A 16174-nucleotide genomic window follows, 5' to 3' on the forward strand; every position below is an offset into this window, starting at 1 on the left:
ACTAAGTGATTCTAGTAGTCTGCTTCAAGGAGTTCTTAGAAGAATTAGGCAATGTATTCATTTCTCCCCTTTAATCTTAGGAGGGATGCAGTGCCTCTATCTCATGGGTCCTAGAAAAATGGTTACCATTCTAGCTGTGTGTCTAGCAGCCCTATTAATGAGAAAAACTTCCTTCTGATATTGTTTTAGAAGAACCAGTTTGGTTTCTGAGATATTGTAGGGGAAGTGATGTGCTAAGGCATTTCTATAGTTATACATTTCTTGCCTATGCCATCTATATGCCCTTTCTCTTAGGCCTAGGAAACATATAGAAAGAATAATTATAGATCCAGAAGAAAGAAACTTGCCAAAAAGTCTTTTTCCTCTATCATATGTATCAACAAATATTTATTGAGCAAGAATGTAGTACATGCTTCCACATTGCAGGGGTTAGGGATGTAACACCTCTGAGATCTGGAAAATTTCTGTAAAAATTTTTGGCCCTCCTTTTGTACCACAGAAGAAGTTGGATTATTATGGTATTAAAAGATGAATATATTGATATCAGACAATACTATACATATGCTTTATGCATTTCTGACTTCATAAACTTTACTGTGTCATCTTCTGACAGATGTGTCATTTGTGGTTTCCATAAAACTCCCCCCAAATTCCCAGTTAATTTCTTAAGCTGACTTGTGATATGTTGAAATTGTGATGGGGAAAGTTGTGATATGGAAGGGATAACTATAAAAGCTGTAAGTGATTTTAATAATATCATACTCTTTCTACTAAAGCAAAATCCTATATTCTTCAACTATTGGGTAATAACAGTAATTATTAAAGAACTTCACTGGTGAGTAATTGATAGCTTTTAGTTTTGAGTTGTTACTGATTCATGATAACTTATACCTCTTTTTGTGAGAATTGATTGCTTTAAATAACTATGGGCTTGGCATTTCCTTGGGAATATTCAGAATCTTAGCTTAGAAAGCTAGAAAAGTTGTGGGATTGCCCATCTGGGAGTTGCTGTTTGATGTTATAAGGAGAATTGATGCTATGATGGATTTGTAACATAGTCCCAGATGATGGGATAAAGATGACCTTTAGTTTTAGACCTGGAGGAGGTTATAAGTAATTCAATTTTTCTCATTCAGGAACTAACAAGCCACAAGCAGCTGGCAACAGACTTGAAGAGGGAATAGTGGTCCAGTCAAAATCAGAGCTACCTAGTGAACAGTCCACACGTGATAATTCTGGGGATGCTTCTGTAGGCTTGTTTGATGTGCAGCCAGTAGGACATGACTATGTGGAAGAGGTAATATTGAACAGTGCTATTATTTGAATCAATACAATATCTACCATATACCTTGAGACTTTGAACGATCATAAGCAAGAAATAAAAATAGATATTTTTTAAACTAGGAAGACTGTTTTCATGAGAAGTTTTAAAATTAACCTGTCTTTTACTAACAAGTCTTTATTTAAAAAAACATAGAATATCCCTTAGAAGAAAATTTTAAAATCTTAGAAAATGGAGCTGGAATATTGGAAATTGACAGCAGGGAGACCATGAGATGAGCAGGGAAGGTCACTGAGTGTTTTTCTGCTGGGTAACTTTACTTCTTTCCCCTCTATTTGCAGGATAAAATGATGGAGAGAGTATTCATAGGATATTAGAGCTAGAAGGGATATCTTAGATCATTGAATCTTTCCCTCTCCTTTTACAGATAGCTAAACTGGGATTCTAAAATCTTAGCATCATGAGGTAAAAAGGATCCTAGAGGCCATCTGCTCTAATCCCTTCATTTTATACATAAATAATTCATGTTTAGAGAGCTGAAGGTACTAACTCATGATTACATAGAAAGCTAGGATTTTCAGCTGAGTTTTCTGATTTCTTCTAACTTTTTTGGCTTAGTGTTACATGATTAGTTAGTGGCAGAGCCAATACTAGAACACAGATCTCCTGATTCCTAGTGTAGGGTTAATTTCTGCTTTACTAGATTACTTCAGTTCAGTATTATCTTTATGTAAAACATGTAATTTCTGAACCTCCATATGAAACTATTTATTAAGACCTTGAACATGCCAAGTAAAGCTTTCCACTGATAATATGTTTAATTATAAGATTGATCAGAACTTCTTGTCTAATTATAATAATACTAATTAGTGTTTATATGTTAATTAGCATTTATATATTTAAGGTTTAAAAAGTGTTTTCCAAGTATAATCTCACTTAATCCTCATAACAATCCTGGGAGGAAAGTATGTAATGTCTGGGCTAGCTTTCTGGAGGTCTTCGGGAACAGCCTTGATTTTAGTGCAGGAGTGCAGGAGGCAGGAGAGCCACCACGAGGCTGGTCAAATATGGAATGTCTCATTTCCAGTCCTTCTTAGCCCTTATATATCTTAGTACAATTATATCATTACAGCATACTATGTATGTGTGAACTAGAGAACCATTATATCACCATACTAAGTACTAAGTATATATGTGAACTAGAGAAATATGTTTTAAAAGTTTCCCATAATTGTAAAGGTCTTTGGATTTTTAAAATTCGACTTGTTTTAATTTTGGTATTTTTTATTGAACCCATCTATATATATCTATGGTTTTATTGCCTTGGTACCTACTATGTTCTGCAAAATTAAGAAGCTCTAAGATAGTCTCTTTCCTTGAGAAGTCTGAAATCCTAACAATAATATATAGTTTCCACACTTGAAAAATCAAAGAACATCATGACACAGTAGAGTGAAGGGCTAAAATTTATATTACGTATTATTGTTAGACCCAGAACAAAAAGTGAGAAGGTATGTTCAATTTTGGTGGAGAATGAAAATACGATCAGCATGGGTCCAGAGTAAGACTCTTCAGATTCCAAATTAAGAGGTTTTGCCATCATATCACATTGCCTCTCTTTACTTTGCCTATATTCCATATGAACAGAATGTGAAAAGTCCTTTTAGCGATAGTTATACTGCTGAAAACTGTTAAAGTTCTAGATCAGATACTAAATGAGAAGGAAACCCCCAACTTCTATTCAATATTTAATCTATAGTTATTTTTAGAATGTCTATTGAATAGGTAGATGAACAGCATTCTATGGTGACCTTAGAGTCAAGAGGACCAGGTTCAAGTTTCCTCTGTCACATATTGACCATTTAACATAACATTATGAGTCTTTTAACTTCTCAGTGCCCCAAGGCAACTCTCCAAGACAATACTTTGCTAAGCAGAAGCCATTATGCATTAGTAGAGGGAATTCTTCACTGAGTACTCTTTATGCTGTCAAAAACAAAAAGCTGGTTTAACAAATAGGAGCAGAGCTAAGTCAATACTTGGTTGGGAATTAGTTTCAATTTTTTCTTAACATTATGCTAGTCAGTAGGAAGAGAGAAAGTTTAGAAGAAACATGGCCATTTCTATCATGGAGCTTATGGTCAGGTAGGGGAATCAGATGCAAAAGAGATCATTATTACAATATAAAACACTAGACAAATGCTCTTGAGAATAGTAAAACAAAGTGCCAAGTTTCTTTGCTACTAATCTTCGTGACACATGAGATAACCACCATTTTGGACCTTCCAGAAGTATTGTGATGGCATTAAAAAAACAAACAAACAGTGAACGAACGAGGCACCTAGAAATGATATAGTAAATGTAATAGTTAGCTTTTATTGTTGTTGTTAAAAAAAAAAAAAAGCACAGTATCTGAAATTTAAGCAATTTAGGAATTCTTATTATTTTTCAAGCTGCATGTGATTATTAAACTTTGATGTCTCAGGTGCACAATGATGAAGGAAAAATGATTCGCTTTCATTGTAAGCTGTGTGAATGCAGTTTCAATGATCCTAATGCCAAGGATATGCATTTGAAGGGACGTCGGCACCGACTACAATACAAGGTGCGATATTAGCTACTCTTTAACAGTTGTACTCCCTCAGAATGAATGCTGTTAGATGGAGGTGACTATTTCAATAAATTGAGAGAGTGAAAATGCCTGGGTTTATTTAGTCTATTAGTGTTAAAGTTTTTTTTGTTTTTTTAATTCTTTTTAAAATAGTATTTTATTTTTCCAAATACATGGTAAAGGTAATTTTCCACATTCATTTTTGTAAAACTTTGGATTCTAATTTTTTCTCCTTTCCTTCTTTGTCTTTTCCCTCCCCAAGACAGCAAACAATCTGATATAGCTTAAATATGTGCAATCTTTAAAAATATATTTCCATATTTTTCATGTTATACAAGAAAAATCACACCAAAAAGGAAAAAAAAAAACATGAGACACAAACAAACAAACAAAAAGGTGAAAAATACTATGCTTCAATACACTTTCAGTCTCCATAGTTCTCTTTCTGGATGAGACTGGTATTTCCAACCCCAGTCTATTGGAATTGCTTTGAATTACTACAGTCAAATTACAGTTGATCATCACATAATCTTGTTGTTACTGGTTCTTCTAGTAATTACAGTGTTCTCTTGGTTCTACTCATTTCACTCAGCATCAGTTCATGTAGATCTTTTTAGCCTTTTCTGATAATCATTTCTTATAGAACAATAATATTCCATTACCTTCATATACCATAACTTATTTTATTCAGCTATTCCCCAACTGATAAGCATCCTCTCAATCTCCAGTTCCTTGCCATTACAAAAAGAGCTACTATAAATATTTTATTGCTAAAGCTTTTTATAATTTGAATGGCTTACTAAAAAATGTTGTCCTTAAAAAGTCCTTTTCCCATTCTGTTCATGTCACAAGGTAAAGAAGGGAGGGTGACATGGTAGGAAAACCATTAGAACTGGAGACAGGACATTCTCCCCTACCCTGTCCCCTGATTGGGTCATGTCTCAGCTCAGATAAATCTTATCTGTGTGATTAGCAAGTCATCTAAGCAAAAACAAAAAACAAAAAAAAAAACCCCTGTTCATCTATAAAATGAGGATAATAGGGCTTAAACTATTTACTTCACAGAGTTATGAGGAAAATTGCACAAGGTAAATGTTATATAAATGTAAATAATTATTATTGGCAAGATGGTGTGGATGTTTATGAATACACTAGTGGAGGGCATATAATTATTATTACTTTTGTAATTGGTGATAATTATAATAATAACTAGCATGTATATGGCATTTTAAAGTTTACAAAGTGATGTACAAGTGTTATCTCATTTGATATTCATAACAACCCTGGGAGGTGAATGTTATTATCATCCCTGTAGATGAGGAAACTGAGGCTGTGAGAAGTTAAGTGATTGCCCATGATAACACAGATAGTAACATTTGAATACAGATCCTTCTGTCTCCAGGCCCAGTATTCCATCCACTGTTCCAATTTAGCTGCCTAAGTACTTCAGAGCCTAAATGGTACGAGTTTAAATCCTGTCTCTGACTCACATACTGGTTGTGTGAACCTTTATCAGCCACTTCCCTTCTTAGGGTGGTAGGTTATTCTTCAAGACTATAAGTTATAGAGAAGATGCTGATGTGCATTTGCAGGAGTGTCCTCCCTAGAGAGTTCCTTATACCATGGAAATTACAAGTTCAGTGCTCTCCCTTTCCCTGTTAGAAGTTCTTTGATGCCTTCCTATAGTGTGGAGGTGATCCTAGGTTCTTAAAATCTATGCTAATGGAAATTTAGTTCTTCCAAATTTGACCATGGAGAAGGATTTCAAATATAATTCCAAATATACACTAATCCTGCTGTGTATATGTGTATATTTGGAATTATATTTGAAGTCCTTCTACCAAAATGACCACAAAAAAATGTACTGTTATGTCAGTTATAAATCCAGAAGAAAAGAATATTTCCAAAACTTCTACGTGAAGAGCCTCTTTAAAAAAAACACAGCTTGGCTACAAAATCAAGTACAATTCCTAGAAGAAATTATGCAAGAGCTTTAAAAAATAATTTAAAATTTCATATAAGTGAAATGAAAACAATAAAGGAATGAAGTGGGGAAAAAGGAAAGCTATTTAGGAGAGACTATGAAATAGAATTAATGGCTTAGTACAAAAGGTTTGTTTCTCAAATAATGAACTCCTTGGAAATTAGAATGGACAAAACAGAAGCTAAACATTCCATGAGAAAACAAGAAATATTAAAAGAGAGTCCGAAGATGAAAAATTGGAGGAAATGTAAAGTACTTTATTTCAAAAACAACAAACCTGGAAAATAAATTAAGGAGAGTTTGTTTAAGAATCATTGGACAAAAAAGAAAAGAAAAGAGAAAAAAAAATTGAATTTCCTGAAAATCCTGACTAGAAAAAGAACCTGGAAATCATAGTTCAAAAAAATCATGAAAGAAAAATTACCAGACATATTTTAAAAAAGAGGACAAAGTAAAAATAGAAATAGAATCTACTAATCACTTCCTGAAAGAAACCTTAAAATGAAAATTCTCAGGAATGTCATAGCCCAAATCAAGAGCTTTTAAGTCAAATTAAAAGTGATGATTGTTTGGTTGTTGTCCTTTGTTCTTGATAAAAACCAAAATGACATCACTATGTTAGAGTCAAGTTACAGTAGGTCCAACTGTGGCTGATCAGACTAATATGAGCTTGGAATGGTCTGCCACAGGTTGGACACAAATAATCCCTATGAACATTGGGTCAGCTTCTCTAACTTTGTGCATCTCGCATTTCTTCTGAGCTAATTCCATGCTGGTTTGCTCATAGAGTACAGCACCTTTTCTGATGAGGACATACCATGCTGGGTGGTCCTGTTTCAGTGTCTCCAATGCATACAATGAGTTCTAAATTTCTTAAGAGAGATCTCAAGAGTATCCTTGTATCACTTTTTCTGACTACATTGTGAGTGTTGGTCCTGTGTGAGTTCTCCATAAAACACTCTTTTTGGCAAGAATAAAGTTTGACATTTGAATAGTGTGACCAGCCCAACAGAGTTGCATTCTCTGCAGCAGAATGGGAATGCTTGGCAGTTTAGTTCAAGAAAGGGCTTTAGCATCTGGTATCTTATTCTACTGAGTGATCATCAGAATTTTTGTAAGATAATTCAAGTGGAAGTGATTCAGCTTCCTGGCCTGATGCTGGTAGACTGTTTAGGTTTCATAGGCATACAACAAAAGAGTCAGCACAATGGCTCTGTAAACCTTCAGTATGGTAGCCATACTTTCTTCTCTGACACTTTCCTTCTGAGCCTCCCAAACTCTGATCCAGCTCTGGCAACGCCTGCGTCAACTCATTATCAGTGTGTGCATCCCTGAAAAGTATACTGCCAAGGTAAGTGAACTTATCCACAGCATTCAGAATTTCTCCATTTGCTGTAACCAGTGATTTCACATATGGATGATGTGGTGCTGACTGCTAGAGCATCCTGTATTTTCTTGGTGTTGGTTGTTAAGACAGAATTAGCACAAGCAGCAGAAAATCAATCCATACTTTGTTGCATCTCAGCTTCAGAGACTCCATTGAGTGCACAATCATCTGCAAACAAACATGCACCAATATCCCTCCACTTTTAGTTTTGGCTTCTAGCCTTTTCAAGTGGAATTTCCTATCAGTATGGTAGCTGACCTTGATGCTGTGTTCATCCTCATTGAAGGCGTCTGACAACATGGCTGAAAACATCATGCTAAGAAGTATGGGAGCAAGCACAAAGCCTTGTTTCACTCCATTGGTGACTAGGAAAGCTCAAGAGAATTGTCCATTATCTAGAGCCCAGGTAAGTATGCTGTCATGAAATTGATGTAAAATACTGATGAATTACTTCATACAATCAGATTTTGCCATGATTTTCCACAAGCCTTCATGACTGTGAGGCCTTGTTCAGATTGACAAACATTGTCTACAAACCTCTACTTTGATTTGCTCCTGGCATTTCTCCTGAAATTGTTGGGCAGCAAACACCATATCGTCCATTCTTCAGTCTTGGCTCTCAGATAGATGACTATCTTCCAGGTGAAGGATCAGCCTGTTGAGGACTCTGGCAAGAATTTTTCCAGCAGTAACTATGAGACTTCCTTGTGATTGTAGTTATAAAAACGAGCAGTAAAGGCATCCTTGAATGTTACCATGATTTACCTTTTTTTGAGGAATGGGGGACAGAAGGATGACCAGTTCTGTAATTTCATTTAAATAGGAAACTTCCCAGGAAGGAATACCCTTCATCAGTGTACATTGGCATGTGCTTTGCAACATATAGTCTTAGATGGTTGCCTGGGTCACTGAGAGATGTTAAGTGTCTGTATGTCAGAGGCAGGTCTTGAACCCAGATATTCCCGACTTCAAGGGAGACTGGAAATGAAAGATGAGGTCTAAGAGTTTAAAAGCAAGCTATGGGGATAAGTACAATAGTCTCATATTTTAGCAAATATGTAGCAATTTAAGAGTCAGTTTAACAATGATGTAGATTTCTCTCCCCAAACCCTGGCTTCTAGTTTTATTTATTAACCTAAGAAATTCTCTTCAAGAAATTCTGGGCTTCACTGCTTTGTCACTGCCCTCTTTCCACCAACCCTAATATTTTTACCTCCTTTTTATAGATGAGGAAAACTGAAACAAACAGATGTTAAATGATTTGCCCAAGATCACACAATAAGTGTCTGATGCTGAATTTATATTCAAGACCTCCCAACCCCAGGGGTCTTGTTCTATTCATTGCAGAGAAGAAATCCTACTAAATTTCTTCTATGATACAAACTTGATCTTGATACCTGAATTAGGAAAAGAGGAAAACAAAGAAAAAAATCTAAGGAACAGTATTCCTAATGAACAAAATTTTAAAACAAAATATTTTTAGTTATAAGCAGACTTTTGATAAAGCAAATATAGTCTTAGACACTTTCTTTCCACAGGAAATCTTTTGTGCATGTTTTAAGATCATGTAATATTTATTTGATAATAATAAAATTTGTGATAACAAATCACAAAAATAATTGCTTAAAGTCTTCTGAATAAATATAAGTAAATAACACTAATATTTATTTATATATTATGTTTTTATGTATAATTTTTATATGTAAATATAGTCTATATTTCCTATATGATTTATATAATATAAATATTATTAGTAAATATGAATAAATCATAAAACATGCCAAGCAAAGATATTCACAAAGTGTAGAGTATAGCGGGGTCTTTTTTGACATCATTAAAAAACATCTTTTTAAGACAAAACCAAGTATCATTTGTAACTGGGATATAGTAGAATTTTTTTCAGTAATCCTGGGCACAAAACAAGGATGCTCACTCTCCCCAGAATTATTTGATATAGCTCTGGAAATACTAGCAATAGATATAAAATAAGAGAAATAAATTAAAGGAATAAAGATACATAAAGAAGTGATAAAATGATCTCTGTTGACAATATAATTAGCATATACACTGACAAGAAATTCAACAACGTTTCAGCTAGCATTTCTGCAAATTAAGACTGTTCAAGAAGTAATAATTAGATAAATCTCAATCCAAATAACTACATAAAATACAAAATATCTGGAGATCAATTTCCCAAATTTCACAAAAAAAGACTTATATAGATTTAATTACAAAACATTCCTTAAAGAAATAGAGAACAATTTAAAGAACTGGAGGAATATTTACTGCTCATGTTGAGGCCATGCAAATATAATAAAAATAACAATATACTAAAATTAATTTATAATTTTAATGTTATAGCAATTAGATATTTTGTTTTTATAATGAGTTTTGTTATTTAACAAGTTCTATAAAATATCCTCTTGGTAATTTAACATATCAAGGGAAATAATGAAAAATAAGTATTATGGGGAAATCGTTTCATATCTCAAATTACATTATAAAGCTGAGTTTATCAGGTCATCTGATTTGGTCAATGGAACAGATTAGACAGAAACAATAACACTCAATAATCTAGTGTTTGATTAAGTAGAAAATATAAATTACCTAAGGAAAACCTCCCTATTTGATAAAAATCGCTGGTAACACTGGAAAACAGTCTGGTAGAAATTAGACTCAGCCTAGCACTTTATATCATATTCTGCAGTATATTCTAAAATGAAATATTATACTATATAAAAAATTAGAAGAGAAATAGTTCATATATCTGTCACAACTGTAGATAGGAGATGTATTCCTATTCAAACAAGAGATAGAGGCAAGTTATAAATGATAAAACAGATACCTTTGATCACTTGAAACTGAAAAACTTCTGCAAGACAACATTAGTGTATCTAGAAGAAAGAAAATAGTTGAATGGAAAAAATCTTTTTATCATATTTTTCTGATAAGTTTGGTATCCAGCATATGAAACTCTGTGAGTGTGTGTGTGTGTATGATTAATTGGAGGAGTTGTAGAAGAATAGGCACAGTTACACATTGTTGGTGGAGCTGTGAAATGTTACAATAATTTTGGAAAGCAATTAAGAATTATGTAAATAAATGCTAATCTATACCCTTTGAATCAGAAATTCCATTACTGGACTTATATCCAAAAGAAGACCTTGAAAGTCTTCTTTTTGAAATTGAAAAAGAAAGTCCCAATACATACCAAAATATTCATAGCAACACTTTTTGGAATAGAGAATTAGACACCAAGTAGATGCATATCACTGGGGACTGGCTAAACAAATTGTGTTACACAAATTTAATGAAATATTATTGTACTATAAAATGATATGTATGATGAATACAAAGAAGCAAAGAAAGATCTATATGAACTTATATTGAGTGAACCAAGTAGAGCTAAGAAAATAATATATCCAGTAACCCAATAATATAAATGGAAAAAAACAACTATATCTCAAAAAATCAAAAGTAAATGTAACAAAATTATAAAGATCATGCAGAATTCAGTGAAGAGAGATGAGAATACATCCCCCAAAAAGCCTTATTTGGAGGTGGGAGACCATAGATAATACATTGCACTTATTTTTGGAATTTTCCAGTGTATTAATCAGTTACTCTGATTTTTTTTCTTTTCTTTTCTTTTTTATTTTGAATAGATACTTGGGCAATTGGGGTTAAGTGACTTGCCCAAGGTCACACAGCTAGAAGTGTTAAGTGTCTGAGGTCAGATTTGAACTCAGGTCTTCCTGACCAGAGCTGGTACTCTATCCACTGTACCACCTAGCTGCCCCAATTTTTTTTCTTTTCTAAAAAGAAATACTATTTATCATATCATATATGATGCGATTCTGAGAAGCAAAGAGGAAAAGATACTTGAAATAACTATAGGATTTAAAAAACAGAAAATATCACTAAAAATTTACATGGATACAAAATTTAAATGAATTCTGTTTCTCAGCATTTTTTACAGAGATAAAGAAAAACTTAAAAGATTAGAGAAATGTATTGTTTTTGTTTGGATCATGACAATGTGTAAAAAATATTACATTACTTAAGCTATTTTCCCTGAATCAGTGACATTCCAATAAAACTATCAAAAGGTTACTTTTACAGATTAGGAAAAGAATAGTGTTCCTCATAGAGGATTTGTCACTATGTCAAGAATCTCATGGGAAACAATGAAAAAAGGAAGAGTGCTTAGAAATGTCCACTCTCAAATACTATTTTAAGACATCAGACACTGAAGCTATTTGGTGCTTTTTTTTTTAGGGGAAAAAATAGAAAAATTGATCAATGGAACAGATTATATACCTAGGATTCAGAAGCAAATAAATCTAGTTATACAGTGTTCAGTAAACCCAAAGATTCCAAATACTGAGGTAATGACTCATTACTTAAAAACTACTGGAAAAACTGAAAGGCAACCTGATAGAAATTACGTTAAACCAACATCTCAACATTCTAATGAGAGAAAAAAGTACATATAAAATATATGTACAACATAAATATAAATATAAATATGTACAAACATAAATAAAAATATATAATAAATGCACATACAGGCATGTACACACACACACACATGTTAAATATAGTGAAAGTTGTTTGGGAAGGAGATCACTAGCAGTTAGAGCACCAGGAAAGACTTCATGCTGAAGATGATGTTTGAGCTATATCTTAAAGGAAGAGGGAATTTTTAAGCAGAGATAAGGAGGGAGTGCCTTTCAGACATGAGGGATGGCCAGCATAAAGGCATGGAGATGGAAAATGGACTAACACATGTAAAGAAATGGAGACAGTTTGATTTTATGCTGAGTATGAGCGGAGAAGTTTTTTTTGGGGGGGGGGAGTAATATCTAGTGAAGCTGAAAAGATAGATAGGGTCAGGTTGTATAGGTTTTAAAAACTGAGTAGTTTATATTTTATCCTAGAAGCAATAGGAAGCCGTTGGAGTCATGCAGTCAGCTCTATGCTTAAGGGAAAGTACTTTGATAGCAGGAATGGTGAGATACTTAAGGTAGCAAGAGGTGAAGAAGATATGCATACCAGGTATGGAGATATAGAATGTTATATGAAACAGAACAGTTTTTCTGAATTGTAGAGTGTGTAGAGAATAATATGTAGTAAGCTTGGTAGGTTGGAATCCAAGAAGACTAAATAGTGAATTCTGAAAGCCAAAGAGTTTAGCTTTTAAATAATCCACTTGTCATCTAATAAGAGCAGAGTACAACAATTCTGTCACCTCCCTATTTTCACACACTATTAACCATTTTAACCTGCTTTTTCTAGACCAAAGATCATGTTCCTTGATATAGAAAACAGGAGCAAAATTAGAATTTAGTTTTGTTTATGTGGTCCATCATCTCATCCACCCTGTCTGCTTACTTCCTTTAGTCTCCTCTTTTCTCCATTATGCCTTCAAAACAAAAACAAAAACAAAACCTTTTTATTCTCCTTTGCTTTCCTTCTGAACCTCTTTCTGAGTTAATATTCTTGATACGGTTTTTAGGGGATTGTGTCATGCTTTTAAATTTATTCGTTCTGTTGGCTAGGCTTTCTTGCATCTTTTCATTTCTTTAAAAATCAAGTTGGTTGGTGAGTTCTCAAAGCATGTATACTGGTATCTTTAGACAATATCTTTTTTTCATACTGTTTGAATCCTTTCTATTTTTCTCTTCAGAATTAGATCTTAGTTTACTCATCAAGAAAACAAGTAGGTTATGCTATGAATTTTTTCCATGCAAAATTTTAAAACTATTTCTATCCTTTTGCAGAAAAAAGTGAATCCCGATCTCCCAGTTGAGATTAAGCCCAGCAACAGAGCTCGGAAACACCACGAAGAGAAAATAAAGAAACAGAAACAGAAAGACATGTTGAAGCGTTGGCAAGAGGAACAACAGCGTCGTCATAAAGAAATGAGGTAAAATGGAAAGAAGTTTTCAAAAGTATGGAGTTTTTAGGGATTTGTTTTTTGAAACTTACCTACTTATGTTATATTTAAGTGACCTTTTAACTGTTTTTTTCCCCTCTGAAAGAAGAATGTTAATCATTCTCAGTGTCTTTATTTAGAGAGCAGTTATAAAAGAAAAATTTCTTCTTTATGTTTGGATTGCTTATTTGACAAATATTTTGAATGGTTGAAAATTTTCTAAATTTTAAATAATTTTGTGTAGTTAGCATAATGAAATCATTGTTGATTCAATAATAAAAGAATTTCATTTAAGTTTTAGGAATATTGATCTCATTTCTTTCAAAGGATCTAGAGGTAAAAAGAAATTTAGAACCCATCTAATCCAACCTCTTCATTTTATAGATGAGGAAAAAGTCTCCTTGTGGAAGGTTATACAGGTAGTAACAGAGCTGGCCTGTGACTCCCACATTCAGCACTCTTTCCATTGACCTAATGCTTTTGTTAATTCCTGGTGAACTTTTGAATCAATCAAATAATAATAATGACAGGTAACATAGAATAATAGAAATAATACTGAGATGGCTTCAGGAGCCATGGATTTGAGTCTTGTCTCTACTTATTGGCTATTTGGCTATGGACAAATTAGTAAATTCTATGATTTCTTCATCTGTAAAAGGAGAAATCTGGATTCGAAGGAGCTTTAATGTGTCTTCTAGTTCCATGATCTATGCTCTATGCTCTAATAATAACAATGGTTGCTATCTATTTACGTTGCCATATCACTTTACAGTTACTAAGTACTTTACACCCATTAATTATCTTAAATGAGCCCCAGAGAAACCTTGTGAAGTAGGTAATATATTTATTTCCATTTTATAAATGACGAAATTAAGGATCAAAAAAGTAGTTTTTGCCCAAGTTCCTAAAATGGTAAATGGCATAGTTGGATTCAAAGACAAGTCTTCTGTTTTCTAAACCACTGCCTTTTCTTCATTATAGAATGCATTCAGTCTTTGATTCAACATCAGTTTATTAGCTGTCTATAATAGGCCCCATGGTAGAAACTGGGGATATGGACAAATCTAATTAAAATACAGTCTGTCCAAACAGAAAACAAATTACTTCTTTGGGACCAAAGTTGGTTATTATGCAGTATTTGATTTCAAATTTTGTTGTTGTCATCCTTTTAATTTGTTGCAATACATTTGTTGTAATTAAAATACATTTACATTGTAATAATTTACATTATTGTAGTCATGTATGTTGTTTTTCTGGTTCTGCTTACTTCATTTTGCATCATGTAAATCTTCCTATTCTTCCTGTTTTCTTCTTCTTCATCATTTCTTATGATGCATTAATATTCTTCACTTTCAAACACCCATTTAATCATTCCCAATCAATTTGTATGTGCATGTCCAAATAGAGTTTACAATATTGCATGAGGAATGCTGTAAAACCAACAAAAATAGGTTGTAACCATACAATAAATATAAAGAATAGAATATGATAGAAGCACAGGTTATATCCAGATTACTAAGGAAAACTAAAGGAAGGAAAGATAATAATAGTAATAATAATAACATTTATTTATCACTTTAAGATTTTCAAAAGTTTCCCTTAAAATTCTATGAGGAAAGTAGATAATTTCTGACTGGGGTTGAAAAGATTGGACAAAGCTTTTGTATAGGGGTTGATTTTGAGCTCATTCCTGAAAGATGATGGGGAAGATCTCATTTAAGAGAATTCTAGTAATAATGAATTATAACAAGATAGCCACCATGCTCAAATCCAGAAACAGATATATAGATGCCTCTGGTTTGTTTCCTTGTTCTTAGGATGGTATTGACACCATCTGTTTCTGATTCATGAAGCCTAGGAATTTATATAGTTAGTTGACATAGTCTCTGGTCTCATAGTGTCTTTTTCTCATAGACTCTATGAAGAAGAAATATATTGGAGGCGAGTAGGAAAAGAACATTTATATTGGGAAGAACATCAACGCCGAATAGTGACTGATTGGACTCCACCTCCCCTCATGGGCAGACCAGGGGTACCTGTTCCCTCACTTTTGGTAAGTCTTTAGATTATCTTCAGTTTGCATGACTTTTTCTTTTTTTCTTTTTTTTTTTTTTTTATTTAATAGCCTTTAATTTACAGGATATATACATGGGTAACTTTACAGCATTAACAATTGCCAAACCTCTTGTTCCAATTTTTCACCTCTTACCCCCCCCACCCCCTCCCCTAAATGGCAGGATGACCAGTAGATGTTAAATATATTAAAATATAACTTAGATACACAATAAGTATACATGACCACAACATTATTTTGCTGTACAAAAAGAATCAGACTCTGAATTATTGTACAATTAGCTTGTGAAGGAAATCAAAGATGCAGGTGTGCATAAATATAGGGACTGGGAATTCAATGTAATGGTTTTAGTCATCTCCCAGAGTTCTTTTCTGGGTATAGCTAGTTCAGTTCATTACTGCTCCATTAGAAATGATTTGGTTGATCTCGTTGCTGAGGATGGCCTGATCTATCAGGACTGGTCATCATCCAGTATTGTTGTTGAAGTATATAATGATCTCCTGGTCCTGCTCATTTCACTTAGCATCAGTTCGTGTAAGTCTCTCCAGGCCTTTCTGAAATCATCCTGTTGGTCATTTCTTACAGAACAGTAATATTCCATAATTTTCATATACCACAATTTATTCAGCCATTCTCCAACTGATGGACATCCATTCAGTTTCCAGTTTCTAGCCACTACAAAAAGGGCTGCCACAAACATTCGTGCACATACAGGGCATGACTTTTTCTTGATGTATATTAAGATGCCTGACTTTTGTTATAGGTTTAAGAAATAAAGTTCTTTTATTTTTCTCTGAGGTGGCTTTCATGTTGTCTTTTTTGTAATAAATAGGATGTGGCTTATCTGGCTTAGTGGATGTTATGTTTCTGACATGGCTATATATTTTCACTTAATGAC

At 33.4% G+C, this 16174-nt stretch overlaps 1 protein-coding gene across 3 annotated transcripts in view; it reads left to right on the forward strand.

Moving 5' to 3' along the window:
• Positions 1-16174, forward strand: part of ZFR2 (zinc finger RNA binding protein 2) — a 113225-nt gene that overhangs the window by 51235 nt on the left and 45816 nt on the right. For 2 of the 3 annotated variants that reach the window (XM_031947857.1, XM_031947859.1), the window contains exons 8-12: positions 1137-1297; positions 3768-3887; positions 7551-7670; positions 13048-13193; positions 15117-15255. In XM_031947857.1, the coding sequence (XP_031803717.1) occupies positions 1137-1297; positions 3768-3887; positions 7551-7670; positions 13048-13193; positions 15117-15255 (686 nt within the window). The remainder of the gene's footprint in view (positions 1-1136; positions 1298-3767; positions 3888-7550; positions 7671-13047; positions 13194-15116; positions 15256-16174) is intronic. The other variant, XM_031947858.1, reaches the window with a different exon arrangement.

This window comes from Sarcophilus harrisii, chromosome 1, assembly GCF_902635505.1.
Source record: "Sarcophilus harrisii chromosome 1, mSarHar1.11, whole genome shotgun sequence".
In the NCBI taxonomy this organism is placed as follows: domain Eukaryota; kingdom Metazoa; phylum Chordata; class Mammalia; order Dasyuromorphia; family Dasyuridae; genus Sarcophilus; species Sarcophilus harrisii.